This window comes from Pipra filicauda, unplaced genomic scaffold (genome assembly GCF_003945595.2).
Source record: "Pipra filicauda isolate LSUMZ 115617 unplaced genomic scaffold, ASM394559v2 scaffold124_size2119055_pilon, whole genome shotgun sequence".
Taxonomy (NCBI): domain Eukaryota; kingdom Metazoa; phylum Chordata; class Aves; order Passeriformes; family Pipridae; genus Pipra; species Pipra filicauda.
Window position 1 is genome coordinate 1501600 of NW_024103707.1, and position 15923 is coordinate 1517522.

At 42.0% G+C, this 15923-nt stretch overlaps 2 protein-coding genes across 2 annotated transcripts in view; one reads left to right on the forward strand and one right to left on the reverse strand.

Annotated features, from left to right (window-relative positions):
- The first annotated feature begins 1126 nt into the window (after positions 1-1126).
- Positions 1127-7720, forward strand: STOML3 (stomatin like 3). The gene is given in 6 exon segments (XM_027729237.2): positions 1127-1351; positions 3265-3336; positions 5546-5582; positions 5585-5748; positions 6752-6886; positions 7284-7720. Coding segments are annotated over 6 exon segments (720 nt in total). The 5' UTR covers positions 1127-1240; the 3' UTR covers positions 7485-7720.
- A 1707-nt stretch (positions 7721-9427) lies between these two features.
- LOC113992168 (complement C4-like) overlaps positions 9428-15923 on the reverse strand; it is a 59694-nt gene continuing 53198 nt past the window's right edge. The window contains exons 39-42 of the mRNA XM_027729236.2: positions 15525-15617; positions 14714-14797; positions 11219-11351; positions 9428-10048 (exon numbers count right to left, since the gene is read on the reverse strand). Coding sequence (XP_027585037.1) covers positions 9910-10048; positions 11219-11351; positions 14714-14797; positions 15525-15617 — 449 coding nt within the window. The 3' untranslated portion in view covers positions 9428-9909. The remainder of the gene's footprint in view (positions 10049-11218; positions 11352-14713; positions 14798-15524; positions 15618-15923) is intronic.

Below are 15923 nucleotides of genomic sequence, written 5' to 3' on the forward strand. Positions count from 1 at the left end.
GGGACCAGTGTGATTACTGTCAGAGAGGAAGACTTGGGTGAAATGAAGCTGGAGCCAGATCTTCAGAGTTATTCTAGGTGACAGATGCCTACACATGATTAATGCAGGTGTCTGTCAAACTCATAAATTACATATGAAAAACCACCTCGTTTTTTTTACTCAAATAACAAGCAACAGCTTTCTCCTTTGAGAAGGTTGCCCTTCACTCCTGCACCCTTCAGAAATGGCTTAGTCTGAAATGCTATGCTTAGTTTGATTGTCAAAATGTTCTGTTAAAAATACTCTTATTTGGGGGACAATTTTAAGACTTTGGAGCTGAAATACTTCTCTGGTTTTTAGGTTGTCTAGCTCAACAGGGCTTGGCCTATACTGATGGACGGTATGAAGAAGTGTGTGGTGAGCTATTCTACACAGCATGGAGATGTCACCTGGAGGATTATTTATGTTGCTGGTGTAGCTGAGCCCCAGAACAGCAGAGGAGCAGTACTCAATCAATCTCTACCTTCTGGCTTTATAGAATCATAGGTTGGAAAAGAGCCCTCTTAAGATCACTGAGTCCAACCATTAACCCAGCAGTGCCAAGTCCACCACTAAATTACATCCTTAAGTGCCACATCTATATGTCCTTTAGACACTACCAGGGATGGGTACCCAACCAATGCCCTGGGCAGCCTGTTCCAGTGTCTGACAACCCTTTTGGTAAAGGAAGTTTTTCCTAATACTTAATCTGAACCTCCCCTGGCACAACTTGAGGCCATTTCCTCTTGTGCTATTGCTTGTTTACTGGGAGAAGAGACTGACCCTTGCTTTGCTACAACCTCCTTTCAAATAGTTGTAGAGAACCTCCTTTTCTTTGGGCTAAACCTCAGCTGCTACTCACAGGACTTGTTTTCTCTTTATCTTCTCTTTCTGTCATGTCTTGTTTGCTTTTTTTTTCTCTGTGGTGACAGATTCATAGAAATTATTTCCAGCTTGTGTTTTGTGGGGTCTAAAACCAGCTAGGCCAAAAGCACACCCAGACAGAAGACCAGGGAGTTATACCAGAGGCAACCCGAATCCGAGAGGCTGTGCTTGTAAACATCCTCTCCTCACCAGGGTAACTAACTCCCAGGGGACTCATACAAGGGATTTCTCCTTCTCTCACTCTGCCTCCTTCTTCAGCATTTTGCATGAGCACTGTGCAGTTTCGAGGTGCACTGCTGTCTCGTATGCGAGGGGATCAGAGCTTCCCTCAAATGGGATGGAAACCCAGAGGGAGATGCCCAAGAAAATCAACATGGAACATCTAATTGGTAAGCCTTGTTTTGTGTGTGTGGCTTTTTTTCTCAATAATAATGAAAAGGACCAGAACTAACCAAACAAAAAAAGCACATTTGATCTCCCACGTAGTCAGGAAATGAAAATTCAGAATCTGCCACTGTGAGTGATTGAGCAAATTGCATCATGCTGCCCTGCCAGCATGTGCCAGCATCTATCTTCTGCCAGCATGATCCCAGGGCCAAAAAGGACTGATTTAGCTATTGATATACTTGTAGGGATGGGGTGGAGAGGGAAAAATATGACTTAAGGAAGGCAGAAGAATTTTTCAGCCCCAAAAGAACATTTAGTGAGGTTGCGCTTGTGTGATGAATACCTACCTGGTGTTCTCTTCAAACCAACTTGTTACTGGCAATGTGTGCTGTTTTCACCGTTGTGTCTGGCCATAGGTGTGGACAGTGCAGTGGGACAAGCATGAGTCTGAGCAGGATTGATTTGGGTGCTAGTAGAAAGCAGGAAGGTACATGGCGATTAAAAAAGCTGAGTCTACTCCATCTTTGTCTGGCTGTAGGAGACTTGGGAGATTTTTGCCCACAGTGAGCTTTTCATTTGCCTTCCAAGTTTGTAACCCACACTGTGATTTTATCTATTAAGTGTGTTTGTGATGTACCCTGAATCTTATGAGTGTCCTGGAGCTTTTCCACAACTGCTGAATGATGAGCTCTCACAGTGCAATCACGCAACAGCTACAGGATGGACAAGGGATCAGACCCAGCCAGCAGGGGGTTAGGAAGGGCAGGTCCTATCTGACCAACCTGATCTCCTTTTATGATCAGATGACCCACCTGATGGATGAGGGAAGGCTGTGGATGTGTCTACCTGGACTTCAGCAAAGCCTTTGACACCGTCTCCCACAGCATACTCCTGAAAAAGCTGGCAGCCCACGGCTTGGACAGGGGCACTCTCTGCTGGGTTAGGAACTGGCTGGAGGGCCGGGCCCAGAGAGTGGTGGTGAATGGTGCTGCATCCAGTTGGTGGCCAGTCACTAGTGGTGTCCCCCAGGGATCAGTGTTGGGCCCAGTTCTATTTAATATCTTTATTGATGATCTGGATGAGGGGATTGAGTGTACCATTCACAAATTTGCAGATGACACCAAGCTGGGGGGGAGTCTTTATCTGCTGGAAGGCAGAAGGGCTCTTCAGAGGGACCTGGACAAGCTGGAGAGATGATCTGATTCCAGTGGGATGAGGTTCAACAAGACCAAGTGCTGGGTCGTGCACTTTGGCCACAACAACCCCATGCAGCGCTACAGGCTGGAGACAGAGTGTCTGGAGAGCAGCCAGGCAGAAAGGGACCTGGGAGTTTGGATTGACAGGAAGCTGAACATGATTCAGCACTGTTGTTGGATCAAGAGTTGGACTTGATGATCTTGGAGGTCTTTTCCAACCCAGTTGATTCTATGATTCTATGATTTTGCACATTCTGTACCAAGAGCATTACAGCTCTTGGTTTTCTCTGGACTATAGACCCAAGTGAGGGTTTTGGGTGATTATGGCTATTGTAATCCATATACAGGCATGGCAAACCCAGGTCACTGATATGCTGGATTGTGACTGATTCTTCATTATTGTGTTTTCTTAGAATCTTTCATTTGTCTTGTAGTTAAATGGTTTGAAACTTAAATGGGGTAATCAGAGGAGTTAAATGGGGTAATCAGAGAAGATCTGGTGTTCTTTGGGGAGCTAGGAGCTTCATTCACTCTGAAGAATGCATACATTCATATCCTGCTTTTTGAATTGGAACCTACATTTTTAGCTGGCATAGGACAATTCTCATGGATTCGATTGTACTTTATTCAAGATTTGGGTGCATGCTTTTTGCCCATCGTGGTGAGGGGTGATATCTTGACCCCTACTGCTTCTCAGCTGCTTGAGCATCAATCTGCTGAGTGCAGGCATTTGTTCCCAGCTATTCCCCCTGTCTGTGGATTGTGTCATTCCCACCAGGTATCTTCACAGCAGGATCAGGTGGATGACGGCAGACTCAAAATTGCTTTTGAGGAGATTCTTCGTAACCAAGTTTGGCACAGAAGAAAAAGATCTTCAGACATTTTCTGTAAGCTAGTCATTTTGGTGAAATGAAGAGAGAGACTAAAAATATTGAGTTCTGTTGAAGTGAACAAAACATCCTTTCATGATTAATTTCCCCAGGTTTCAGATTCAGAATTATGAATTATGCCCATTCCATGAGTTTCATTGATCTCTTTCTACTGACTAAAAGACACTGGACTGCTGGTACTTTGTGTACCTGTTGTAGCCTGACACATCACTAGTGTAACATGAAGTACACTATGTGGCAAACACAGCAGTGACAGTGTTAAAGATTTTCGCATTAAATCCTAAAAATTCTGTCTTCATACACATGGCCTTAAAGTTTGCATGGTAATTTGTTCAGGGCTGCTCCTCAAATCATTTGTACCACTGATTGCAGAATGCCTGATGATACCTCATGAAACAAATAGGGATTTAAAAATGCTGTTTTTTTGAAAGGATGAGGAGGAAAGCTGAGCTCCCACTACAACAATTCTGTGCCCAGCTCTCATGGAGGCCTGAAACTGGGCCCTCTTGGGCACACGTGTTTAAGTATGAGTGATTAACTCTGCAGCAGGTACCTCAAAGTAGGATGGGCAAAACTGCGAGCAGCAAAGGGCTTGATGTAACACCCAGGTGTGCAGCTACCATTACTAGCAGGCTCAACCCAACCATGCACAGATAGGAGGGGCAGGAGCCTCAGGAGGGCTGTGCTGTATTTTCTCCTCTGGGGTTGCTGGGAGTTTTCTGACAAACGTGTCAGTCCTGCTCTACTGGTCTGTTAGCTTGTGCCTTACAGGTGAGGGAGCCTCATGCTGTTTCCATGGTGGTGACAAGTTGGTTTTTTTCAGACAGTATAAATTGAATTGTTTCCTATTTATCAGTTTCTATCAGCATGTGAATTTTCTTTGATGTCAGAAATTGCCAGTGCTACCCTATACCTTTCAAATAACTTATCCAAAACACCTTGCACCTTTCCATCAGCATGGCAGAGCTTCTCTGAGGAGACCTCTGAGACTTTGTCCCTTTGTCCTGCTTCTTCCTCTTGCACTGGGAAAAGTACGCTGTGGTGTTCAGCTTCCCATCTGCTGATGCTCGTGCCTGCAAAAATCCTCTTCTGGCCCAAACCAGGCAGCTAGGCAGCCCCTAGGATTATCTCATCCTGCATCCCTGCTGCTTTCCTTGTGACTCTCCTGATGCTTTTCTACATTTAGCAAAATTCAGTTGATCCTACAGCACTCTGTCCTGATGGCAAGACTGTCCGATTTCCCTCCTTGCCTATTTTTTGAGGATGTCAGCAACTCCAGCCGCTCTTCTCTTCAAAGACCAGCTGCTCCTTGGTCACACTTTTCTTTGCAGAGAGCCTCCTGAACTTTTAGCATTTGAACAGCTGCTCACTACTGCCTTCCTTTCAGGCATCAAAATAATGAAAATTATTTTTATATAGTTTTTTTATTTCATTGTAATGAAATTTTGGGATGAGACAAGCTCAACTCAACAAGACAACTGCTTAAAATGCATGAGTCTGCATTTTGACAAGCAGTAATTTTGAAGTTTATGGTTCACTGAATGAACTGATCCATCAATATTCTTCAAAACCTTCATGTAAAGGAAGCAATAGTTCCTCTTGTTTTCCTTATTACCTGTTTCATACAAACTAAATATTTTGCCCCAGCCATGGTGCACTGACAGATTCATACTCAGGGATACTCCACCCAAGGTTTTTAATTTTCCTTCACAGCCCCCAGCTTTGGCAATATCTCACAATTCTTTTCACTTTTCATTTTTGTTTCAATTTGCTGGTGTTTCTTACATTGTTTAGAGGAAGTAGCACAGATCTTCCAAATTGCATGTAATGTATAAAATCATTAATGATCCTTTCTACAAGAAAGGAAGAGGATGGCCATCATGTATTAATGCAGAAGAAATTAATTCAAGTTATGAGATTCGCTTACTGTCGAAACTGTGGTTTAGAGGCTATGTACAACATTTTACCCCAGTTTAAAAATTGGTGGTGCTGGAGAGCTGTCTTGAAGTAATTCCTCAGGGTAACAACAAGAAAATCAAAAGAAATTCTTAGTTTCTTTGAATTATCAGAGCCTTCGCCTCACTAAGGGGTAAAAAAAATAATTCCCCATCCTAGGCAAAGGATGTGTTATCAGATCCTTCTCTAGTTCTTTACGTTTCTCGAATGCAGATTCTCACGAAAGATGCTGTTACTGCCTAAGTTGATGGGTGGTGTACTACAGGATCTACAGTGCTGTCAACACTGTTGCTAACATCAGTGATGTCCACTCAGCGACCTTGCTTTTGGCACAGACAACCCTGAGAAACATTCTGGGTTCACAGAGCTTGGCTCAGCTGCTGGCAGGTCATGAGGAGATTGCACGAATTATCCAGGTAAATCTGGCTCTCAAAATTCACTGACAGGCACTGACAAGGGAGATGTGTTCTGGGGAGTAACAAATTAGAAATACTATCTTTTTCTTTTTTGAATAATGATAACAAAATCTCCCTTTATTGTTTTTTCAATTACACATCTCATTGCTTAGAGTCAGAAAGAGTTATTCTAAAGGTATTTCCCCAGGTTCTTGTAACAGAGTTATCTCCTATCAAAAAGCAATTAAGATTTTGAAATTATCCAGTGACCTAAATAAATCAGTTTAGTCTTGCACAGAGGCCGCTGCAAGCATGGAGAAATGTTTGCTGCTTGTGGGAAGCTCTGTCTTGAGCAGACTCTTGATTGAGGCAAGGCTTGTATCTCCTGTCATCACAATTAAGAGTACAGAACCAGTTGTTTTGTGCTTTAAAATACCATCTGGTTCCTTTCTTTATTTGGCAGCCAAGGAAGGAGCAGAGAAGAAATCCAACACCTGATTTACTATTTTCAGTCAGAGACAAGGCATAGTCAAATCAAAGAGAGACTCTATCCCTCTCCAGCAAGAAGAGTGGCCTTGGGCAGAGCCAGGGTCATGGTGGTGGCGTGAACTGCAGGAGTGCCCAGGAGCCAGAGCAAAGAAGATTGTGTCAGTGCTGCAGGGCTGTGCTGTGTCTTTCACCCATAGTGTACTTTTACGTGCTTTTACAGTGTTGTGCTGCCAAGGAAGTTGTTGTAGTATTTCTTTGTAAAAGGGAGAAGTTTGGTAAGTGCCCAACTAAAGCACAGGGATCGTAATTTAGGAGGTAGTAGAGAAGCCACACAGGTGACACTGGTGTTGCTCAGCAGGTGTTTCATAAGGTTGTGGTACTCACCATACGCACACTGTGCTCAGTGTTCGTGTCTCTGGAGGGTCTGTCTGCTGTCCAGGTTTGCATGCTGCCTGTCCTTCTGTCCAAGTAGCAGGGTACATCGTGTGGCTTTCTCACTGCACTCTTTGTGGTGTGTTGTGTGTTTATCCCCAAGGCTATCCTCAACAGTGCCATGGAGCAGTGGGGAGTCAAAGCAGCCCGTGTGGAGATCAAAGATGTCAGGATTCCTGTGGCCATGCAGAGGGCAATGGCAGCTGAAGCAGAGGCTGCTCACGAGACAAGAGCTAAGGTGAGACCCACAACAATGTCTATCCCCAAGCACCCGTTTCCTTGTCATAAAACCATAGAATTGCTTGGGTTGGAAAAGACCTCTAAGATCATTGACTCCAACCATTAACTCAACACTGCCAAGTCTACCACTAAACCATGTCCCTAAGCACCACATCTACATGTCTATTAAATATCTCTTGGGTGGGTGACTCCACCACTTCCCTGGCATCCTGTTCCAGTGCTTGACAACCTAACTTTTTTCCGATATCTAATCTAAACCTGGAGCAACTTGAGGCCATTTCCTCTTGTCCTCATGTTCCAGGAATCCAAGTGCTTGCTTGTTTTCTCATTATAAAGTGGGTTTTCCCCACTAAGAGCAGTGTCACCATGGCATTTCCATTTCTTTTCCTTTGCAGGTTGTGGCAGCAGAACAAGAAACGAATGCTTCTAGAGCTCTCAAGCAGGCCTCCATGGTGCTGTCTGAGTGTCCAGCAGGTCTTCAGCTGCATTACCTGCAAATGTTAACAACCTTGGCAGCAGAGAATAATTCCACCATTGTCTTCTCTCTCCCTATGAATATGCTTGGGAGTTTGGGGCAGAAAAGTAGAGGGGGATAGAGACTGTTCTAGGGTAGCTCCTTAGCCAGAGATATTTAAAGGTTTCCTCAGGAAGCCAGGGGTTCCAGATTGCCAGAATTAAAGTAGAAGCATGCTTGGGTCCTCTGTCCCAAAAATAAGAGTAAAATTAGTTTCATAATCCTATATAGCTCCCACATTATGCGTCTGCATTTGCAAAGATAGACACTAAGCAGTTTCAGCTTAGCTTATCTTCAGTAAAATAGAAGAAAATATGTAAAATGCATATGTGATGGTTTCAGTCTAGGCCTTCCTGGAAACCAGCTTGTAACCAGGAAGGAACTAGGAAGGTGACCAAGGAAGTATTCCATGCTATTCCTTTACGTAACCTAGGGTATAAATAAGGCATTGATAAGATAGTTCGCTCTCTTCCTTTCCGGCGAGGTTCGAGAACGGTGGGTCCCTGTTTCGGTCGGGCTTATCTGGAGCCGAGGCCTACAGTGACTGCTGTTATCTGCCACCCGTGAGGGGAGAGCCAAGGGCCGTGTCTAGCCATCCTGCCTGTTCGAAGGGAAGTGGTGAGATTTTTGCTAGTTTGCCTTCGGCTGGTTGTTTGACTTGTGCGGTCCTTGCCCCTTTTTGTCCTTCTCCCTTCCCTTCCCCCCCCCCCCCCCCCCCCCCGGTGTGTGGTATTCTCCTTTTGTGTATCTGTCTCATATGTAAAACATATATATATATATATATATTTTTGCTATAGCTTTGGCTGCTTGTTTTTTTTCTTTTCCCTCTCTGGGAGGCAGGTCCTTGTTGTCGAGTTTTGGGGGACTTGGCGGGAAGCCAGCTTGAAACTTGCACAACATTTTTGGTGTCAGAAGTGGGATACGAACCTACGCCTCCATACGGAGACCAGAACTATCATAACATTTTAATGATGCTTTCACCACATCATTTTACAGAGTCTTGAGTGGAGCAATTATTTGGTGTTTGTCTGCTTAGCAGGAACCTCTGACCTGTCAGATACTGGCATTTAGCTCAAGTCCTGTGAAGTGGAAAAGATGGACTTAGCTCTTAACCTTAGAGATATCTTTTCATAAATATTAGCAGAATTACTATATAATTGGTATGTTGGTGGAACAGGCTACTCTTTATTTTGTATTAGTAGAAATTAGTACTTGCTTTACTAACCTCAGCTGTATTTTGCCATATGACTACATTTATTTGAGTTCTGTAATAAAAGAAAGAGAATATATGACCAGGTATTACAGTCATATTTCCTAAATATGAAAGTTGGAGCAAACCTCAAGGTCCTCTGTTAATTTAAGTGTCTGTCTTACACCTTCAGTAGGTTTCTTATCCTCCTTTGCACATATCGTGAAGCAGTGATACAAGTTTTTGTAAAATGAGCCTTCCCACCCTCCATCCATGCAAATCCTGGCAGCTGAGAAGAGGACGTTGCTGATATTCGTGTTTAGCTGACATTAAATTTGAGTTTGCAGCCTTCAAAAATAGCTGGGTACCTCACAGTGCGAGCGCACAGCAATGAACTGTCTGGGTCTGACAGCTGTTCTGGTAGGTGCTTTTGCCATGTAACTTCTTGTCCACACAAGGCTCACTGCTGCCCCTCCTGTCAGTGGAGTAATTTGACTCCAAATTAACAACATCAGCATGAACCTGCTAATTGTCATATCATTGATACAGGCCCTTTTATTTTTACTGCAGTGTACACAAGGAGTCCGGGTGGCAAATATTTGTGCTCAGTAGCTGCTGGCAATGTAGTAGATAGGCGATGGTATGAGCAGCTGAGGATGGTGACCTATTCAGCAAACACAGCTTTTTGTTGCAGCTCTTCTCTGCTTCAGATATAACTGCCAAATGACATCTTTCTGGCAAACTAAAGTATAACACCTGTATTTGCAAGTCATCTGCTTATCAGTGTTATCAAAACACTTTCTACAGATTTTTTTCTTATCTTAAGAAAAGAGAAGTTTTGAGTTTTGGGATAATTTTTCATTGTCAACTGCTTTTGATATTTGTGGAAGCCACAAAAGTGATATAAAGTATATATATACAGCCTATTTTAAGCCCAGGAATGTCCAGTCTTCTTTCTGACCCATGGAAATTTCTTGACGTCTTTTTCTGGAAGGCAGGAATTAATCAGCTCTACAAGCACAATGTTTTTTCATTTGACCCTCCACAGGATAATTGCGCTGTTATATAATGGATCAGGAAGACAGAAATTCCTACTCTCTCTTTGCCAGTGTCAGGTACAATAAACACAATAACTAGTAGAGTAACTGCAATTTTTGTTGTATTACTCCCACACACAAATCTACAAGGAATACCTCAGAGAGCAAAACAGCAATGGAAGCAGCCCTGCAAGGTTTCAGGTGCCACTTGGGTGCACATTCTTTGCAAAAAAAATTCAGGAAGGAGGCAAGCTGCAGTCACAAAGAATAGGATGTGTGGATCAGAGCAGGCACAGGCTATCAGATGTGTTCAGGAAGTCCTGCAGGTGAGCACAGCTTTGCCGACGCAGGGTGCTGCGGCACTCACTGGTGCCTGGAATTTTCTCTACCCAGGCTTGTGCATCAAGGAAGTACTGCATCCTGAATGAAAATGGGACAGATAAAGAAGATGAGTCATTATTCCTGACACGGAGCAATGCGAAAGCATAATCCCTGAGATGCTGCATCCCTCCACTGAGGCATCTCTGAGATCAGGAGATATACTAGCCAAGAAACTTGCCTGAAACTTAGTTTCACCAGCAGGTTAACTGAGCTTTGAATAAAGTTTGGGAAGTGTCGGCACCAAGCTGGGACAAACCTGGCTGTACTGGTGTTTTGAGAGTGTCAGGTAAGCTCGGGCTAAGTTTCTATTAGAGTTTTCCAGAATGGCAAAAAAGGCCCCAGTGCACATCAGTGGGACACAGTGAGGGGCAATTTAGTTTCAACAGTGTCCCAAAATGTTTCCTAATTTTTTGTGCTGAGAAGCTGTGTTACTTCAAGTATTTTACAACTGGCCTGGAGAAGACTTTGGAGGTTACACCTCTTCCAGGAGACCCCACTCTTTAGCAGGCTTCTGCTGAAGAAGGCCCCTTAGACACTCACTTTGGTGTCATATAGAGATGGGGGTGGGACTTTTTAAGGTTTTAGGAAGTGGCGCTCACAATTTGATGGAGGTCTCCCCCCTAGAAGCTTTCAGAGGCACTACCTTTCTCCACTTCTGTGAAAGGAAATGAAACACTTAAGATATCTTCCTCCCTGAATACTTGATAGTGTCAGACTAAATTCCTACACAAATAAATTGTCTTTTTTTATTGAAGAGTGACAATGGGAAATGAGAAGAATATGCTGTTTACATGCATGATATAACAGAAACTTTGTGGTCTGCTCTTAGTCATTGTTCTGCTCATTTCTTTTGCAAACACAGGAGTTGTTTAAGGCATCTGCAGTAGGTGGACTGTGTAGCTTTTCCCATTCTCCTTTTCCAGCTGTGAAGTTTAACCCAATGGAATCAGGGCCAGACAATTCTGAGAAGTCTGGAAACCAACCTCTGCACAGACACATGAGCCGACATTTTGGTGGCTCAGCTGTTCCCCACAGCTACCCTTTTGCCTATGGAGTGGAACTCTTTGCTTTTTAGTAAATTCAGCAGAATTAGTCTCTGAGAAATTTGGTCCTGCCTTTGCTTTCTGGAAGTATTCTAATAGATTTAGTATCCTCTGGATTTATGGTCTGTAGTAGCAGCTGCTGCTGCTCAAAAACCATTGCACTTACTTGTTGTTGCAATCGACTGTTTCCCCATCTTTCCCCATGAGGAGGTACTGTTTGCCAGGGACCATGTTTAACTTGCACGTGGAGCGTGTTAGGAACTGTCGGTGGGCACCCACTTGAATGCTTTCATCATCAGCTGCAGGACAAGAAAAGAAAACCCCATGAACTTTTCTAATAAAGAGTAGAACTGTAGCCCACAAGGCACAACCCTTTGGGATCATTTGCCCCACTGCCCCACTCCCATATTTCACTTGGGATTTGAAGCTTGACATGGGGATAAATGTCCATGCTTTGATAGGATATGTTTCCTGTAGCATTACCTGAGAAAAAGTAAGCCACTTTTGCCTTAGCTGGTTGTCTTGGCCTCTGCAGTAGTTATTGAAGGAGCTGTTTTGCTATAGATCTTAGGACTTTTCAGACCTTCTGGAGTTTGTTTAAATCTCAGAGATTGAAGGAAAAGCCAAGGAAAATAGAAAATGTGCTGCCTTCTACTTCAGATTTCTCAGGCTCAGAGTGGTCTTAAAAGCTAGGATACTAAATTCAAATATCTTGTGGCTTAACAATGCAGCAGATAGTATTAAAATCTCACTCTCTGTAGTATATTTGACCTGAACTTCACTGATGTAGCCTTTACACCTTTCCCTCTAATCTAATACATAGGACATGCTCCTGGTGATCTCCATGTTAAAATAATTTAGAAGATTCTGCTCTGGATCCTGGCCCAGAAGATTATTCATTCAGAACTGCATTGCACACTAGAAGTGAGCATCCAAGGCAGACGAGATGGCTGCTCTGGTACTGCAATGACATGAGAGCTGGAAAGATGCTTATTCATCAGACCAATTTCAGGCCATGAAGATATTGTGTTGTTTAACTAGGACAACAGTTTTCAAAGTCCATTTGGAAAAAAATGCAAATAACTCCAATATTCTACTTGCTTACTCTCTTTCTAACTATAATTTGAAATGTCCTGGTGATAAATTCAATATTAAACCAGCTTGAATTACAGGTAAGGCACCACAGTCTTTCTAACAGTTAACAGAAACTTGTGCAGCTTCTGCTCTCTAAAGTATTATATTAAAAGTATGGGAAGTCTAGTATTCAAAATAAACCCCTAAAAGTAGATTAAAAACCTGAAGTAGAATATTTCGACATTAATAAGATTTCAGAGAATTTGACATGGACTGTGCAACCTAGCTTTAAGAACCTTATCTACTTCCTTAGTAAAACTTACACTGATTTTACAAATAGTACTTATACATCTACATTTTTCCAAAGAATAATAAGTACTTCAGGTTTTCTCACATAACCCAAGACCTTTTTGTTGTTCCCATGGTACATGGACTGAATTTTCATTTTGTTCATGGAATGCAAAAATGGATCAGAACTTGAGAAAATTATCTTATTCCTCAGGTTCATTGGGCTTAAATTACCAAGGTGTTTCTCGGTTCATATGCTTCACAAATACCCTAATGAAATTGAGACTGTGGCAATTGTAAGCATTTGAGTTGTTACTTTAACAGGTTATTACATAATTTTCAATTCTAAATTGAAATTAAAAAAAATTATTAAAATATAATGTTTCAAAGCTTCTAAGCAGAATGTAAGGGGAACAATTACTTCAAATTTTAGAATCTATAATAGGAAACAAAAAAACTGGGGGTAGAAAAAAAAAAGAAGAGTAAAAAAAGGATTCTATGCTATTTTGCACAGGCTATACTGTTCCTCTAAGAGGACTGCTAAAGAACTCACAGGACAGCATAAATATTAGCCACCCAAAACACATGTACTAATTCTATTATTAATCAAGGTAATCCTAGAACCACACATCTGCAAAATTCTTTCTTGCTGACTCCCAAACACAAATAAATGCTTCCATCTGTCTTCTGAACCAATCCTTTATTTCAAAGATTGATACTGAAATAATGACAGGGATCCAGGGAATGAGATTTTTACCCTACGAATTCTCACCTACCCTTGGTGACGGCAACATAGGCCAACCTCACTCAAAAGAGACACAGAGAATACAGAAGATAATAACTCTAGTTCAGTCACAAGCTGATTTGGGTGCAACACCTTGCTTTTTCTTTATCATTGTGGCTTCATGCCTCCTGCCAGCCTTTCCCAAGCCTGCTGAAAGCCTCCTGCTCAGAAGTTGCATTAGACAGCATAAACCAAAGGGGATTTTAAAGTATGTGGGAATGGGAGAAGATGTCTTTTCCCTTCAACTTCGCATTCAAAGGGTGTTTCTCTCAGCTACCGAGCAACAAAATTTTTCCAGTGCTTGCCTGTAAGTTGTGAGTACAAACGCATTGGAACCCAGAGCTCTAAATCCTTTAAATCCTGTAGGTATTCTAAAGAGATTAATGAAACGTTCCCACAGAATACCATAATTTCCCATAGCCAGTATTTTGATCACTAGGTGCATTATCATTTCCCTGCATAGGGAAAGCCCTATATGTCAGATGCTCTCTCTGGATTCATAAAGAGTGGGTCTGATTTTCCAACAAGAACTGAACATTGGGCACACAAGTTGTGTGCCATAAAGTACTGTATGGCATTGCCAGTCCCCTTAGCAAAGACTGATGGAATGAGTTAATTATTCTGTTCCAGAAAGGGAAGGATTCAAAACCTTTGAAGTTCCTTTTTAAAGGCAATCTCTGGCTGCCAAACCCAAAAATGGCAACTGCATGATACCACACTGGCTGCAATTTGAGATGTCATGTAAGAGCTTCCCCAGAAATTATTGTGAAGAGTATCAATGTTCACTGATACTGCAGATTAAGTTCACATGGGGGCAGCTGGGATGACAGGCCTGAAAAACAACATTGCCTAAGTGCAAATATTTACACTGCACCTAAAGAAACAGAAAGGCTTCTTTGTTGTTATCACAATCATTAAATTGAAGTTATAGTTTTCCTGGGTTCATTGACTTGAGGCAAGTCATTGTGGACTACTCAGCCTATTCTTCAAGGATTGCAATTGTTTCATGATTAATTGAGTAATAAGCATGTCAAATCTTAATCTAGTATCAGAACAGAGGCCAGTGAATATGCATAGACTAGAAAAAATATGAATCAGTAATAGTCTATAAAGTGAACTAGTTGGTGCAGAAGTCCTAATATCCAAACTAAGCATGTTTTTTTTAGAGGGTTTATCTTAGACTAATTCTAGTTTGGAGCCATGGACTCAGTGTAGCTAGAGTGTGTCTTCTAGTTTAGTTTCATCTGAAAGGACGAAGCTCACATGCTCTGGGATTGCACAATGTGCAATCATGCACAGTGTGAACAAAAAACTATCCCTGAGCCGAACTGAACAATGAGGCAGATACACCAAACCTTGCAATAAATCAACCTTCTTGAAAGCCTAGTGTAGAAGTGCATCTGACCCTACTTTCTGCAGCAAAAGATGGTATCTGCGTGGCTCATACTGGCTAACGTTCAATCAACCTAGTTTTCCTACAGGTGAATGAAAGGAATCAAAGATTTTTATACTTACTGGCTTTAAGGATTCTGTGGATTTTGGCCTCATAGTAATCAAAAACATTCTTCTTTGTACTGTTGAGGATCTCCACCTCATACGCTGCAACCAAATGGAAACATGAAATTGCATCCAAAGACTGAGAAATAGGTATGCTTTTACCAAGTGTCTATACAGAGGCCAACATACCATCTATTCACAAATCATGGGAGTATGAAAGACAACTTTCATACTTTTAGAAGCTCAGGTATTAATGAAGACCTTATAGATTTGTATTCCTTTTTTGTATTTTTTTCAAGGAAGCTCCTCTATGATTATCTTTTCACTCTTTTTCCTGTCCTACTGTTAGAATCTAACTTACCAAAGCTGCTCAACCAGTTTTCCTTCAGTAGCTCTTCCAATTTTCCATCCAAAGAAGAGGTCAGAAAGGCAAATTAACAAAGGAGAAAATATTCATCTAGCTCTGTAGAAAGAGCTGCTGAGCTATGGCATGCTATGTAGAGCCTATTCTTTATCTACATCCTGTAACACGAGGGATGCAAGGCAAGGTGGTATTCACACCATGTTTTTTTTCTAAACCCTGTAACATTATGTTGTCCATTCTTCCTTCCCCCAGCATCCCCTGTATCTTTCCAAGGCCTTTACTTTCCATTTCACCCCTCTGATGGCTACAATAGCACATGCCTTCATTTCATCTCCTTAGCCAGTAGGCCACATACAGAAATCCTACTCAATTCAGGAGAGGTCTGGGCATAAAAAAAATACAAATTTATCCTTATGAAAAAGAACTATGTTTAAACTAAGTTGACAGTTGTCTGTCATGTCTTACCATAATCTGCGGTAGGTTGGTAGCAGGCAAAATTAAAACGTGTAGTTTGTGTTACAGCTTTACTGAAAGTTGATCTTTGTCTTGGGCAGGGACCTGGAGTGAAGAAAATAAGTGATACGTCTGTCTCTGTAGACATGGACATGTAGACAGATATAGTTTACACATACACATTCACACCACAATATAACAGATAATAAAATGGCAGAACAACTTTCTTAGAGATGCGATAGAGAGTTTTTACATAGGCGTGCACATATATATATATACACATATTGCATTCAGCTATCAAAGGATCAATTTCAATTTGATACCGAACATACTAGAGGACGCACTGTGTCCTGTATTATGTATTAGTATAATTGTAATGGTCCTTTCTGGACTTAACAATTTCCATGTTAA